At 49.7% G+C, this 15,781-nt stretch overlaps 1 protein-coding gene across 1 annotated transcript in view; it reads left to right on the forward strand.

Moving 5' to 3' along the window:
* Nucleotides 1-15,781, forward strand: part of LOC130523802 (plexin-A1-like) — a 121,452-nt gene that overhangs the window by 78,299 nt on the left and 27,372 nt on the right. Inside the window, exons 10-12 of the mRNA XM_057029357.1 lie at nt 2,759-2,959; nt 11,721-11,817; nt 13,493-13,683. Of these exons, the coding sequence (XP_056885337.1) occupies nt 2,759-2,959; nt 11,721-11,817; nt 13,493-13,683 (489 nt within the window). The remainder of the gene's footprint in view (nt 1-2,758; nt 2,960-11,720; nt 11,818-13,492; nt 13,684-15,781) is intronic.

A 15,781-nucleotide genomic window follows, 5' to 3' on the forward strand; every position in this document is an offset into this window, starting at 1 on the left:
CTCTTCAAAGCTCTTTTTTTTACGGTGGATGTACCTCTCCTCGGCTCCGCGCTCACAAACAAAGACTTCTAAATTTGGCGGCAACGGTTTTAGTTTAAACACGCACACGAGGACGTCAGCCGCGCCGAGGCCGCCTTGAAAATAGAGCAGATGTTTTTTTCTGTGTGTGCGTGTGTGTGTGTGTGGAGCGTCTGCGGCGTGCATTCCTCCACGCGTCGTCTCATTTCACACACACGGAATCTTTCTAGAAATACGGGCGGGAGAACAACAACAGGTTGTTGGGCTGTGCATCAGGAGCGCGTCCCGTCCACGTCCCGTCCACGTCCCGTGCACGTCCCGTCCACGTCCCGTCCACGTCCCGTCCACGTCCCGTGCACGTCCCGTCCCGTCCACGTCCCGTCCACGTCCCGTCCACGTCCCGTCCACGTCGGAGCCTCTTCGCATCAACGGGATGGCGGCTCACATCTGCTCACCAGCCCCCGTCTTCCTCCCATGTGGGGGGGATTCTATTGTTCTGGTTCCGTATATCCTCCATTTTGACGCTCCAACGCTAGTGTTGGACTCTTGGACATTTTCCCGACTGTTTCCGGTGAAACGTTGTGTCGTTTGTCGTAAAACCGCCACCAGTGATGTCACGAGTCGCCCCGTTCTCCACGGGAGCAGGCTGTGTTGGACCCGTTACGCTAACGGAGCATCGGTGTCTCGTGGTAACGATGCGGAGGGATGAATAAAGGAAAAGGAAGTTGGAAAGATGGCAGCAGGAGAAAATGACAAAGAGACAGCTGAGCTGACACAAAGTCGATATTGGGATGAATAAAACATCGGCGAGCTGCAGCCTGTGCTAGAGGCTAGGCTGGTGCCCTGCTAGTTAGCTTCAGTGCAAGTAGCCTCTGTTCTTTTTTCACAGCTTAAAGGAAGCTTTATTTCAAAAGGCAGGAACAGGAATCACTCCCTGCTGTCTTCTCCTGTCTCTGGCTACATCTCCAACCCCCCCTTCATCAATTTTGGAGCATTGTGTGAGGCTCCAGGCAGTTAATTAACTGTGATGTTGTCGGGGCTGCTGGGCGACGTGGTCTGGATGAAGCCTGGCCTGTAGGCTGGATGGCGGGGGGAGATAAAGACAGAGGAAGGGACACGAGGATCCGGGCCGATCTCATATGTTTCCCTCTTTCTCATCTTTTTCTTCTGAACCTTCTTGTTCCCTCACATCAGCCGCTGTCTGACTTCCTTGTTCCGCTTTGCTCTGTTCCCAATTAAACCCCCCCCCACTCTTCTTCACTCCTCTCTACTCCCTTTTACTCCCATTTCCAGCACACCTTCATTTCCTCCGCCCTCTGCCATTCCCTACCCCCTCCCCATCCTTCCTATAGAATTCCCAGCTCTCATTATGTCTCCTGCATGTGTTTGTGTGTGATCAGACACAAGGCCGGGGCCACGCAGCCTAATGAACAAACTCCAGCATTGTGCTCGGGCCCCCGGGGACACGCCGGAGCTCCTAATGCGCCACAGCTCAGAGCAGAGGAGGGAAAAGAAAAATTCACTGACACGCAGCCAGATAACTGCTCAGAGGAAAAGCTGCAGCAGCCAGAGGAGTCCAGGCGGCCGCTCTGGCTCGCCGTGCCGTGAATATTTTACAAGGATCCGCTCGATGTTCTGGCGTCCAAAGCTTTTCTGACCCGTCAATATGTTGCGCTGTCTTGCAGCTCAAACTGGCAGAACCGGCGCCGACCTCTGACCCCCTTGTTACGCACGGCTTATCTTATTTTGGCGAAAATGATTTTATTTTATTTTGTAGCTTTAAACACAGTGTTGTCGGCTCCCGACTGCTTTTATTTATTTTTTTTTCTCCTTATTTCGGAGTCCAGAGAGAAAAATGCCTGAAGTTTTCCTTCTGGATCCCCTGTCTGCCACATATCTTGTGTGATTCATTTAACGGTGTCTCTGGGTCGTAAAATGCGATTTTTCAGCAGAAATCTGATTTGTTGTCCTTTTGGCAGGAAAAAGTACATGGCGGGCTCGGTTCGTTCCAACCAAACTTAATTTATGTTGTACCAAATCTGTCACTGTCCTCCCCCTCTTTTGCTCCCTCTCTCTTTCCTACTCTGTTGACGGGGTTTGCGTCGCTGTCCAGCGAGGCCGTAATGACTTGATTCCTTCCAGCACACGCGCGCATGCATATCGAGGAAGCATTACGCAGTGTTGCGTTCAAGAGCGAACGCTGACGCACGTTCATTCAGCGCCGGATTAAGGGAAAATATTTGTCCATATCTGTGCATCTGTGCATGGACGTCCTCCAGGGGTGCGAGCCAGTGGACGGACCTGACAGGACGAGGATACTCAGTACACACACACACACGTGCGCGTCCGCTCGGCCATGCAGGCAAATCAAGTCCTTCAGCTCATTATTTCATTCCACATATGAACATACTTGCAAAGATGTAAATAGTTTTTAAATGGATATAATCTGTCCCGGCCCGTTAGAGTTCCGCCGTGCTCGAGGGTGGTTGTGAGGCGTTTGGATCTGGCCGGGGGCCTGCGGAATGTTTCACATGCCTGGAACACATGTGAGCAGTGAATCACAGCACAGCTCTTTAGGCTGAAGGTGTGAGAGGATCTGGCGCCGCCTCAGAGCCCTCAGCCAGCTTTCTTTTCTTCTCCCCCTTCATCAACAAACAAGGGTTTGGTTCCACCGCCCGTCTTCCCGCTCCCCTGCGTCTCCTCTGACTTTACTCAACCTCGCTGCCTCTTCTCTCCGCAGGACTGTCCACAGATTCTGCCCTCCACCCAGATCTACATCCCCGTCGGGGTGACCAAGCCCATCACGCTGGCTGCCAAGAACCTCCCCCAGCCCCAGTCTGGACAGAGGAACTATGAGTGCGTCTTTCACATCCAGGGCGAGACCCACAACGTGCCCGCCCTCCGCTTCAACAGCACCTCCATCCAGTGTCAGAAAACAGCGGTAAGAGTCCCGCCCCCCCCCAGGTTGAGTCATACTGACAGATCAGTTGCGGGTGACCAGACCAGCACGAATGATACATTGAATTTCCACGTAGACTAAAAGCCTAAAAGGTCGTTTGGTTTGATTTGCCCCGTCCCAATCAATGCAGCTGGGTAACTGAATCATGATCCGAGCGGGGACATTGACGTGATCGGGGTTAAAGTAATGGCCTCCAACAGCTAATGACCTCCGTGGACACTAACATGCTCGTTGTTCTGATGGATCACCGTGCACCACTTGAACTCTGGCTTAGCCCCAAACTAGATAAATGCTCCAGTACTGAGCTTAACTCACTGGACAGATGTTAGGACTTCAGCTATGTAATGGCTGTATGAGTAATGTGTATGTTAAACAGGGATATCTTAAAGCACTTGTGGACGAGGGCTTAGGACCAGCGCCTTTTTATAGAAGTTTCTTTAATAAGAATCTGTATTTTGTGCTTGGAGGATTTTCAGGTGGGCCTATGAGTTTGTATACTTAGGTCCATGGCTCTTCTGCGTGTTAAAATAAGGTTGTGTGTGTGTGTGTGTGTGTGTGTGTGTGTGTGTGTGACAGATAAGAGGTAGCTAGCGTTGCGCTTCAGTGAGGCTGAAAATGTGAAAAGGAAGTGTCTCTGAACCTAGTTGAGAGCGGATTGATCATGTTTACACCTCGACTCCATACCCCTCTCCCTTTCTCTCACTTTTCCATCATTTTTTCCTGCCTGTCATTTTCCTCCCGCCTCTCTCCGCTTCCCTCCCTGCACCTTCCTCCTCACGTCTCCTCACCTGTCCTGTGCTTTGTCTCTGGCTATTTCTGTTTCCGCGTATCAAAAAGGATGAGCTGAGATGAGAACTGGCGGTGTTAATTTTACTTGAGATGAAGGCAGATTAAATTAAAGTAGAAACACATTGAAGTCGTCACACCGAGCTAATAAGAATTTACACCTTAAAGAGCATAGCAACCACGCTTCATCCACGTGCTGCCGCTTCAAAAGTCTCCAGCGCAGAGATAAGCTATATGTATAATTAGCACACAAAGGGCAAATAGCAGCTTTCGTGTCTGTTTAGCAGCATGTTCCGCTGTGAGTCCGTGGGTAGCCGTTCTGACAGCTAGTACAGCATCTGATTCCATCTGTATTGACGAGTCGACTTAAGGTGTTGGCGCACGCTAGGAAGTTGTTTGTGAAGGCAGGGCTAATTAGCTTGTGATAGGGTTGTCTCTCCACAGAGATGTCTGTTTATTGACTCTTTATTGTAGCTGCAAGGCCAGTGCTAATCAGCAGCACAGCCCCAGCCAAAAGCCGAATTTCACCATTTGATGTCCGCATAGCAGACATGTTGGAAGCAATTAGCCCTGAGCTGTCAACGCTTAGCCCTTGTTAGCAATTAGCTGTGCCAGCTCGACTGCGCGGTCAGATATCGATGCAGCGGCACATCAGCTCAAGACAAGGTTGTGCAGATATTCAGCGGATTAAAAAAACAAAAAGTTGCCGGCTCCATGAACATTTCTTTGGCAGAAATGACTCGGGCCTGGAACTATGAGTATAATTAGAGTACGTGTCAAGAATTATTAGGTTAGCCGTGTAGCCGCGGTGAAGTATTTAAAAAAGAAAACCAAGCCTGAAAAGCCTTTTTAAAGATGTTGGTATCTCTCCTCTCCATGCATGCGCCACCGTGTTTGCTCCTACTTTGACAGTGTTCAGCGCCAGCTTAATGAATCATGTATGACTCTGCAGTATAAATAAACTTCATTATGCTGCGTGCACAGCGCTGCTCAGGTTTGCAGGCACACAGCTTTGGGGATAGGGTTAATCAGTGGCTGCGTGTGCACGTGCATCCTCCAGTTTGCCCGGGGCTGTGGATCCCAGGATAGCCGTATGTTAACGTGTGCAGTTTCATTACACCACCGCCCAGGACGACTGCGGGAGGGTGGGATTGGCAATCAATGGAGCAAACACGGGGGTGTTAATCCACAATTTAGCCTCCTGTTCATGATGCACACAAGCGGTCAGTGGAGTGCACTCACGTCCAAGAGAGATGAGGGCGCTGTTGCCCAGTGAGAGAGAGACGGAAAAGGAAAAGCACCCTCAGGTGGAGCCGGATAAATACAGAGCGAACAAAGATGGGAAAATGCCTACAGGAGGTAATGGCAGAGGAGAGCAGGGCACGTAGAACATAGCGATACGGAGCATATTAGCGGAGCAGACCATTACAGGTGTGGCGAGCGGTGAAAAGTGATCCAGAACACCACGGAAAGTTGGAGTGGGAGAGTGGAATTCTCCCCCGAGGGCCTGGTCGCTCCTATATGCAGGATCATCACTATTTAGAAAAGGAAATGATCCATCGGCTGGTCAGGGTATCCGTGGAGATCGGGTTTATGCTCATTTCCCAAAGTTGCCTCCTTTTACATTGAGCATAAAAGCTCGATACTCTCACATCGTGTCCTCTAACAAGAGCCTGTCAATACCCACTGTATATGTGACACGTGTGATATATGATAGTGGAACAGCAGCTCTATACTAACCCTGTTCAGTATCGACTGTCCATATCTGCATATGAGGGGAGAATATCGCTCCTCTGGTATTTGGGTCTAAGGTTACTGTACATAACATGAAGGGTGTGTGTGTGTGTGTGCATGTGTGTAAACTGGACAAAGCTGTAACTGTCACCCATTTGGGTTTGGTTGGTCCGTCGTCCGTCCTTTGTTCTTTCTTTGAAGTCAGATTGAAGCCAAACCTGGGAGAACGTTTTTGGAACCTCCGTCTGCTGACGAAATGGCAGAATTTCCAAGGTCCCGTCGTGGGGAAAGAAATGTTACTGGAGTCATAAATAGACACTTCCTCCTATCCCTCCGAGCCAAACTAGCCCACATTACCACTGACACACACACGGAGCCGTGCGCCAGGCCTTATGGTTGCTGTTTACTCCGGTCAGCTGCAACCAAAGCAACAAGCTGCTGTCCACATTGGTTCTTTCCAGTTTTTTTCCCCTGACCTGGCCTTGGTGCTTCCTCGGTGTGTGGTCCAATCAGAGGCTGAGGTGAGGGCGCGGAGGCCAATGAGACGCTGAGCTGTAGGGTGGGAAAGTGTGCTCGGAGGGCCAGACGGGTCATGGGAGTGCATAAACACATGTGGACACCACGCTCACACACAAACGAGCGTGCTCCGGGGGTCAGCGCGGCTGATGGACCACAGCTGGGCGTCGGGTGAAGGTTCACGCCGGAGAAATCAACTCGGCTCCTCCGTCCCCTTTTGGTACATCAGCGCCTCCATTTTCCCGCTCTTTCTTTCACTTTATCCTCCTTTCTAGTTACTCCCATGAGGACAGGAATGAGAGGAGAGATAATATCGGCGCAGGCCTTCCACCATTACCTTCCATCAGATAAAGAGCCCGGCCACTCCATCACCGCCTTTCTCCTGCTCCTCTGCCAGAGAAGAGGAGGAAAAACTGAGACACAGGGCAGGAGGACAAAATCTAGTTTGGGATAGGGTGTGTCTGGTGTGTGTGTGTGTGTGTGTGTGTGTGCGTGTGTGTGTGTGTGTGTGGAGAAAGCAGCTGTTTGTTGGGTGGAAATGGGAAGTATCAGGGGTCCTGATGGCATCCAATTAAGGCAGATAAAATGATGATGAATTGCAGCCGGGAAGCAGAAACAGACTCCGTGCACGTGTGCACAGGAGGAAGCATGAAGCACAGACATGTAGAGGAGGGAGGTCGGAAGGGAAAAGAGGGATTTAAAGGCAAATGCATACACAAAGCAATGATAGAAACCGGAAAATCTGCAGAAAAACCGCTTTTCTTCACACACACGGACACATAAAGTTGGGAGAGACGAGGCTAATGAGAGCCGAGGTGCCGGTCGGTGGAGGGTGGTCACGGCGTAGCACGGTTCAGGCCGGTCTGGCATGGCTCGGCTCGGCTTAATGAGATAAACTCTAGACCTGTCACTGCAGTCAGCCACAACACACTGACGCTGTTTTAATTGGCCCGCTGTGTGTGTGTGTGTGTGTGTGTGTGTGTGGTGTGTGTGTGTGTGTGTGTGTGTGGCTGCAGCAGTGTCCTATTACTCCAGTATACATTGTGGGTGTGCATCTTGTGGATTTTTCTGTGCTCGTTCTTATTAATTGATTAACTGATTAATGATTTCCTGACAACAGGAAAGTTAAGAGAAGCTGTCCTCATATCTGGGGCCTTCGTGTCTCTGTACTCCCCCATATTCAACCCCCCCACCCCCCAAAAAAAAGAATTAATTGCATTCCTCTATCAGCCAGACTTCCGCTGTAATACGGCTCTGTGCTCTTTACTTTAGGTTTTCCTCCTTTAATAACAGTCCCCCCCCCCCCCCCCCCATGGTAACAATATCACGTTCTAAATGTTTGATTTGTATGTGAACGTTCTAACTCGATTGGTGATGGCGAATGCAAACCAAGATGCTCTGAGGGGTTTTACTCCCACATACAGTCACCAGGAAGAAGGGGTGAGTCCACGGAGGGTGGAAGGAGGTCTGACTGTTTTAGAATGGGGACAGAAATCAGACTTTTGTCCTCAAAAGCTTACACAGCCCTAATGTGTTGGCGGAAAAATAGCAACCACTGGCTAAGGCATTATTTTTCTCTTACGGCAGCATTTTTCCCTCTTCTTCACCTCCCTCCCTCCCTCCCTCCCTCTTTCTTTCCGCCAGTGAAGACTGTATGTGAATTGAACATTGTGTGCAAACGAATGTAAGAGATAAGCCGAGGTCCAGCCGTGCCCTCCAATCCTGTTAGCATTAGCGATTAGCACTGGCTAACAGGCACCCTATTATGAGCCCAGGCCATTTCTGACCCAGCACATACATTTCACACACACGTGCAAACACACTGAGCTATAGGGAGGATTACCAGTTAATCCTTGATTAGGAAACTGTATCTGCCTGGAATGTGTGTGGGAAGCGTGTGTGTTTAAACTTTTATGTATACATCCCAACTTTGAAGCCTAATCTGCTGGAACGCCACATAGAGCAGGACCCGGGCCGCGTCGTCCACTTTCCTCTTCTGCCATTCCTGTCCGACCTCTGGCGACACCGGTCGCGACCCCCGTTTGGAAACACTTGAAAGTAGGAATCCAAAGTGTGCGAGAGACTCACGAGAGTCGGGCAGAGGAAACGTTCCTGTCCCCAGTTGTGGATTTTCCCTGGACCAGTTTGATATTTGTGCAGCATCTGCACCGTGCGCACCTTCAGAGTGACCTTTCCTGGGGTCGTGACCCCAAACGTGACCCTGTGCAGCCAGGTTCGCTGGCACAAACCTCCTTTTTGCTCATTCTTTTTCCTCTTTTTCCCCAGAGCCGCCGTTTTTGTCCGCCGTGCTCTTATTCCAGACAATATCAGCCTAATTTCTTTCTTCTATTTGCATTTGTCTCCCCGTCATGAATGCAAATCTTGACATTTTAAGAGTAACCTGCCCCGTGTTTGCATTTTCATATTGGTTTTCTCTTCGCAGTGAATAAACCGCGAGCTGGCTGCATGTGTGTATTCCCTCAACTGTGTATTGTGCAACTGCGCTGGTTTGGTATGAAACTTTAATAAGCCTTTAGTGCATGTGAGGAGATGAGATTTCTGTTGTAACCCAGTGCCCCCCCCCCTCACTGCCCATTAAACACGCACACACTTCTCTCCTTAACTAAATATTCATGTTTGCAATGTGAAGGTACATGCACTTCCTCATCCCTGCATCCTGCCCCCCCCCCCCCCCCCACACACACACACACACCTCGTGGAAAGGCTCGTTTTTGTGACCTTCAGTGTGTTTGAAGCGCTACAGAAGTGCGGACTAGGACGAACTTCCAAGCGCACGTCGGGTTCTTGGCAGCTCGGGTATTTAAATTGGACCAGTGCTGGTGCAGCAGTGTTTCACCAGGACAGGAGAGCGCACGTATGGTCACAGACACTGAGAGAGGACCGTCTTCTTCTCTGAGCGAGGACAGCAGCGCGACACATCTGGGGGAGCTAATTAATGACTCGGACCGTGTTTTTCTGACCTCGCCCTGCGTCCGTTTCCATGTGGAGCGACTCCCTTTTTCCCCGTGTTCTCCGTCTCCACCCAGGGAAAGGGTGCTGGGTCTCTGGCAAATTGCGCAACATTTGAGGCTAGAGCGGCGGCCAGACTGGGAGAGATTAAAGAAACGTATAACTCAAACATCTGTGTCCAGAAATAACAACAGCCGTGCGACACGTGTGTCAGAACCGTATCTTCCTGGGTCTCGCCTCTTTTCTTTCTCATTTTTTATTTCCCGTGCAAACATCGCTGTCAGTCTTTGATGCATTCGCTGGCATCCGTCTCTTGGAAACTGTCCCATGTGCAAAATGCATATTTATAGTATAGCGCTCGCATGTTTCCGCGGATGTGTTTGGTGTACGAGATAAAGGAATCTGCTCCATATTTTCTTGCCTGACTGTGGGCGTTCCGAGAGAAAGTCCAACTGAGATTGATGGGGGAGGAGGTTTGTAAAGAGGTAGAGGGAAGGAATAATGAGAGAGGGAGAGAAAGATAGGGAGGAAAAGAGGGGGGCGGATAGGAGGATTGCAGGAGTGGGGTGAGGCAGAGGAATGTGTGAAAAGACCAAGGCGGACATGTCAGGGAACAAATTGAAAATGCCAATTTCACTTTAGCCCCCACCAGCTCAGGCGCTTACAGGCCAGCACGGCCTCTTATTCCATGTGTAAATGAATGGTGTCCTCAGAATAACACACAATCACCCCTCTCTATCCATCTCACACTCCCTATTTCTCCTTTCGTTTTCCGCTGGGTTCTGCTGTCACGCCATTTCCTCTCTGCCCACTTTCTCATCCTTCTCTCTTCTCTCTCCCACTTCTTTTTTCTAACCGTCCCTGAACTCATCACTCCACCTCCGTCCTCTGAACTTTCTAGCATTCAGCTGTTGCTTCTCCCATTTTTCACCGCTGTTGACTATTGATCAGCCGTTCAGAACACCGCCATGAATTCTGTCCTTTGTCCAACAATTGTCATCCAACTGTTGTCGTCATGAAGCCCTTTTCTGTAGAGAATCGCAGTTTGGGCACGCAGAAAGAGGGATTCGGCCCTCTCTCACCAATCACAGTCTCAGAAAAGCTGAAGCATTTTTGATCAATGGTTGTCGGAGTTTTTCTCTATTTCATTTCTGGTAGCTTCCCTCCGCATTAATCCTCCATCCCGCGGAACATTCAGATGGGACGAACAATCCATTTTCTCTTTTTAATAACTGAACGTCTGCTGAGCATGACTAATTGTTTTGTCTATAGAATGACAATACATTATAAAGGCTAGGGGTGCCAGAGGCCCCGGTGGCATTTTTTTAAGACCCTGAACGCAACATTCTCATCATGTAAACATGTTCTTAAAGATTTTAATAGGCAGCGGTCTCTCTGGTCCTTAGAACAGAGTCTGTCCTGATGTTCGTATGTATTCTATATGTGCACGAGAGCTCCTCTGACATCTTCCTGTTTCTGCCTTCAGGCTGCACTAAATGTATCCAATCACAAAGAGCCAAGAACGGATTAATCTTCCTTTTGCACATGGTGACATTGCTGTGTCCTCTCATTTTCTTATCTTTCCATGCACATTTGTGGCCTCTCCAATTCTTTTCTAATGCACTATTACCACAGATGTCTAGATACATCTGGCACTATTACACTTGAGCCGCTGATATCACGTATTGCTGAAGTTGTAGATAGATTCGATCACCGAGGGCGCCGTTTTCCTCGGGCCCGGAGCTTTCACGTCGGATTTTATCACCACTCCACATGAGGAGAACGGTCTCGCAATCTCTCGCCCCGAAGCCATTGAAGATAGTGACCATACCAGCGGTGGCGAGGACGACTGCGGACCGTCTGACTGATGGGGGCATCAGGTTAACTCGGCCGTTCTCCGGCCGTACATCAACAGAGCAGACGCCTCTGAACACGGAACGGGCGAGCCGTCGCTGTCCGCCGTCTGTTTCAACGCATCAAAGGCTATTGATGTGAATGTGGCGCTTAATAATGCAAAACTGCCTCTCGGATTGGAGAGTCGAGGGAGTTCCTGATGAATGAGTATTATTGGATGATTGTATGTCTGCCGCAGAGCGTTTGGCTGCGCGCTGGGTTTGGCGGGGGTGGAACTTCTAAAGCTGCATTTTATTTGCCGGCGATAATCGTCGTCAAGAATTTATTTGTTTGGCGGCTGGGAGCGTCTCTCCGGAGCCTCCGCCGTTATTCTTTCAGTTAGCGCGGCGCCGTCACGTTGTGGCTTTTGGAACTCGTCGTCTCATTTGAAGCAATTCCATAAAACTGATTACGCCGCCGATGAGTCAATTACATTTCAACTCTTATTAGTTCAGGATGCAAAAATGAAATTAGACGAACATATTATTGTTGGAGATGTATTACACTTTTCATTCATCACTGAAATGGAATGAGTCACACGGTGCCGCAGAGCCCAATCTCTTAATCAAGTCTCTGTCGTGCCAGGCGGCTGCGGATGTGCAGGGTGTTAAAATCACAATATAGACCTTCTTTCATCACTCATTTTTATGGCCCCTCACTGCGGGCGATGACATTACCTCCAGCCAACAGGAAAACCTGACTGTGCTCTTGGAATATTCTCTAAACTGATCTGACATTTTGCAGGAGTCCTCAATGTTATTGGTGTGGGAACAGAGTTATTTCAGATGATTGTACATGACTGTGACTGCTAAGGTTAATCTTTGTGCTGTGCTTCATGTTTCAGTACATGTATGAAGGCAACGACATCAGCGACCTGCCCGTCGACCTCTCCGTGGTGTGGAATGGCATGTTTGTCATTGACAACCCCTACAACATTAAAGGTGAGTTCAGACAGTTAAAGGTTTCTATTAAAATCAGCACGGACACATGCGTCTTAAAAAGAGAATCCAGCAAGTACAAAACCAGAGAAGAGTCTTTGATTATTTGGAGTGACCAGTCTCCCTCGGCCAGCTTTACTTTTTTAATTAATTCCTGTATTCCTTCAGATTTGAAGCTGAAAGGGAGACACAAAAGCAAAGAAATGCTGGACGGACCCGCTCTAATCTGATCCATTTAGCCGAGAATATACTCGGTGAATTGCTGTGTTAAATTTCTGTCATTTTTCCCGACACAATACTCGTCAGCGGTTCAATAATTAAAGAGGTTAACCTGAGAGCTGCGGTGTTATTAAGATCCAGCGGGTTCAGCAGAGTTTTTGTGTCATATCGCTTCTGGAGAATATTTTATTACTATCATTTCATCTCTGGCAGAGGTTTATTCTCACGTAAGTCTCCAGGTATTATGATGAATGCATAGAACATCAATGCGATAAGGCCTGTGCAGCCCCCCAGCCTCCACCCCCCCAGAATGCCCAGACCTCTCCCTCACAGCAGAAGCCCCTGTGAGTAATCCTCCACAGTGAGAGAAGACAATGAGATCACGTCTGTTGGTTATAATTACTGCTAGAACAGTCGTTCTAATGCCGCTGCCGTAATTATCGTGGCCTGTGTGGCTCCACGGGGGGGCTGCCGCATTATTCCCCACCGCTGCGAAGTGAAGCAACATCGCCAGCCGCCGTTGCATTCGGCACGACCTTTGGACGGCGTGCAGAAGGGGCCCGGCGCATGGTCGTTGGCTCCAGAAGGTGGCCGGCTGCAGCGTCTCTGCTCACAGCCTCTCTCAGCTGCGTGGAGGAGCGATTGTTGCCGTTTCCTCAGTAATTTAACACCAGAGAGTCACTTTATTGCATTTATCGACATCAGTCCCTGGAGACTCGAGCACCAAGCATGCTGTTAAAGTCTCAGATTTCACGTATCCTGAGATATATCGACATGTTGGGAACGTACAACCGAACGTCTGCCGGAGCATCGGGACTCTGCATTTATGCCCGATGCCTTTTTTTCTGTCATTTCTTCCAAGGACAAAACGTTTCTGCATTATGTTGAGCGACGCTGAAAGCCTCCAGTATCAGCAGCATGCATCAGAGTCTCTGTATTGTGTCTATCTTGGCTATAAATCTGCTAAAAGCGCCATCAGGAAGCAGAGAGATCCGCCATTGTCTGTTCCTGAGCCCCCTCCCCTCTTTTATCTATCATGGTAATCATCTGATCAAGTGTGAGCAATGCTCCATTATCTTAAATACTCATATGTTAATGTAATTAGAGGAGAGACATTCAGCAGCCAGTAATTGGTACAGGGTTGCTTTAAAGCTGCTCCGTGACCAACAGGATTTGGGGATGGAATGACAGTGAGAGAGGGGAAAAGGACTTAAGTGTTTAGTTCCTGAGGCCTTTAAAAACACCGCCTGAGCTCAACTTTGTCTCGGTGATGTTGAATTATTTAGCGAGGGTACGCGCATGTCACTCGATTTGAAATGGAGGAATTTGGAACTTTAAAATAGCTCAGCTCTCTCCTCCGGTTGTTTATCTGTTTACTTATGCCAGCACAAAGTTGTGCCTCAAACCGCTCCCCCCTCCCTCGTTTCACGCCCTCTCCCTCGCCGTCCCGTCTCCGCAGCCCACCTGTATAAGTGCTACGCGCTGAGGGACAGCTGCGGGATGTGTCTGAAGGCCAACCCCAGGTTTGAGTGCGGCTGGTGCGTACAAGAGAAGAAGTGTTCCCTGAGGCAGGAGTGCACCCCCCCAGAGAGCACCTGGATGCACGCCACCACAGGAAACAGCCGCTGTGCACACCCCAAGATCATCAAGGTACGCTGTCACACTCGCGTCACACTATAAGACAGTAAAAAACAACACACACACACACACACACACACACACACACACACACACACACACACACACACAAGACTCCGAGGCCAGAAAACCAGGAAACAGCCCACTCTCAAATCCACATTGCACGCAGCTGCTAGGTTCAAGGTGGAAGGAAAAATTGTTTTCCGACTGAAGTTGAAGCAGCAGTTGCATGTTGCCGAGCAACAGTTCCCTCAAGAACAGGCGTGACACAAAGGGTCAGAGCAGAGTGGGCTGGAGTGAAGGGAGTCATCTGCAAGACAATCCTTTCCCTGCGAACGTTGACGAGACGCAAGTTCAAGGAAAATCTAAATTTTGGAAGGGTGTTTCTTGAGGAAGTGAACGTCCACCTGCAGAGCTTCATGATTTGGCCTCAGTGAGGGAAAGAGAGCGACACAGGAGGGAGGAGAGACAACTTAGAAGCATCACCATGACTGCAACCACAACACAGATGGGCCAGACAGGAGGGGGCATCTGACACACCACCACTGAGCACACTGACATGATTAGAGATGATGGCTACGCACGCACGCACACACACACACACACATACACATGCACACACACACCCGAGGAGTGTCTGTTTGTGAAAGAGAGAGGCAAAAATAATGTGCTGGTGTGTGTGTAGGGGTGTTCTTCAGTTGGTGTGTGTGTGTGTGTGTGTGTGTGTGTGTGTGTGTGTGTGTGTGTGTGTGTGTGTGTGTGTGTGTGCGGCTCACAGATTGGGTGAGCCAAGGCGTCTAAACACCACGGTGTACCCATCTGTTGCCACCTCTAGCCGTGGCGGTGGCCCTGGTCAGACTGTGACCCGGGTCACCGTCTCTGTGGTTCACCGCTGGAGCTGGTGCGCACGCCGGCACGGGCATGCACGCAGGAGCACGAGCTTTCAAACAACCGGTCCCTCCATTTTCCTGCGCCTTTTTTTTTTTTTGTCTTTCGGGCTCTGTAAATGTAACAGCGCCTCGGAGAAGACGCGGCTCGAGCGCCGCTCCTCTCGCTTTAAATAAGTGTGAAATATATGGATGATTTATAATGCATGCCCCTTTTCCCAGACGCAGTCTTTTATGGTGGGAGCCCTCAGTGCATTTCCTGTGTGACACCAGTAATGGAGATATTGGATAATTGGGGTAGAAGATAAATCTGTGAGCTTCTGCTCTCTCTCTTCCTGCATACTTGGGTTATCTCTGCACAAGCGTGCTCAGCCAAATGGGCTGCATGTACTGGGGGGGAGGGGGTGGGGATATGTATGCGCATGCGAGCATGTGCTCTCGCATGCACATCGAGGGGTAAATCCTGGCCCGGGGGCAGGATGTTGGTGGCAGGAATAGAGGAGCATCAAAGGCAGCGGGGGGAGAGAGGAAACGGCGAGAAGTGTCGCCGCCTCACCTCCCCTCCACCTTTGACATTTCCAATGTGACATTTAACGTCAGAAGAGCATCTGCAGGTGGCAGAATCCCCTCTCCTTTCGTCTGCCATTTCATCCTTCACCTCTCCCAGCGAGCGTCTCCTCCGCTACACAAATTGAGCAGCCCTCCGCGTTTATTTGCTGCTGTGGGAGATGTTGTGGGCGCACACGAGGCGCAGACACCCGCTTTTCACCTCCGGAGCTGCCGTGTCAGCAAGTGACCCCCTCTGGTGCACTTCTTGAGTGTGCTATTGCCAACTTAATGTTCAATACTGCGCAGGTGGGTATTGTTCCACTAATGGCGTTGGCGGCTAAACACAGCTCTCCGGACACCGCCATTGATGTTTTGGGCCGTGAATGACCGGTTTTATAATTTTTAAGGATGCGGGCTATTGTGTGCTTTTCTTATTACGCCAGAATTGTCCCTCTTAGATTAATTATTTGTGCTCTCACAACAAACGGCTGTGTGTGGGAGAACGGAGGGGCGAACACACACTCCCAGGTAGAATACACTTAAATGTGAAATCATGGTTGTAAGCATGGATTAAATAATCGTTACCTTCCAGCTCTTTTTTTTCCTTTTCGGCTGTTTCTATAAAGGCCCCCCCACCTAAAAAAACACATCCACAGGGGCGACAGAGGCGACTC

The sequence above is a fragment of the Takifugu flavidus genome, chromosome 4, assembly GCF_003711565.1.
Source record: "Takifugu flavidus isolate HTHZ2018 chromosome 4, ASM371156v2, whole genome shotgun sequence".
NCBI classification, from domain to species: Eukaryota; Metazoa; Chordata; class Actinopteri; order Tetraodontiformes; family Tetraodontidae; genus Takifugu; species Takifugu flavidus.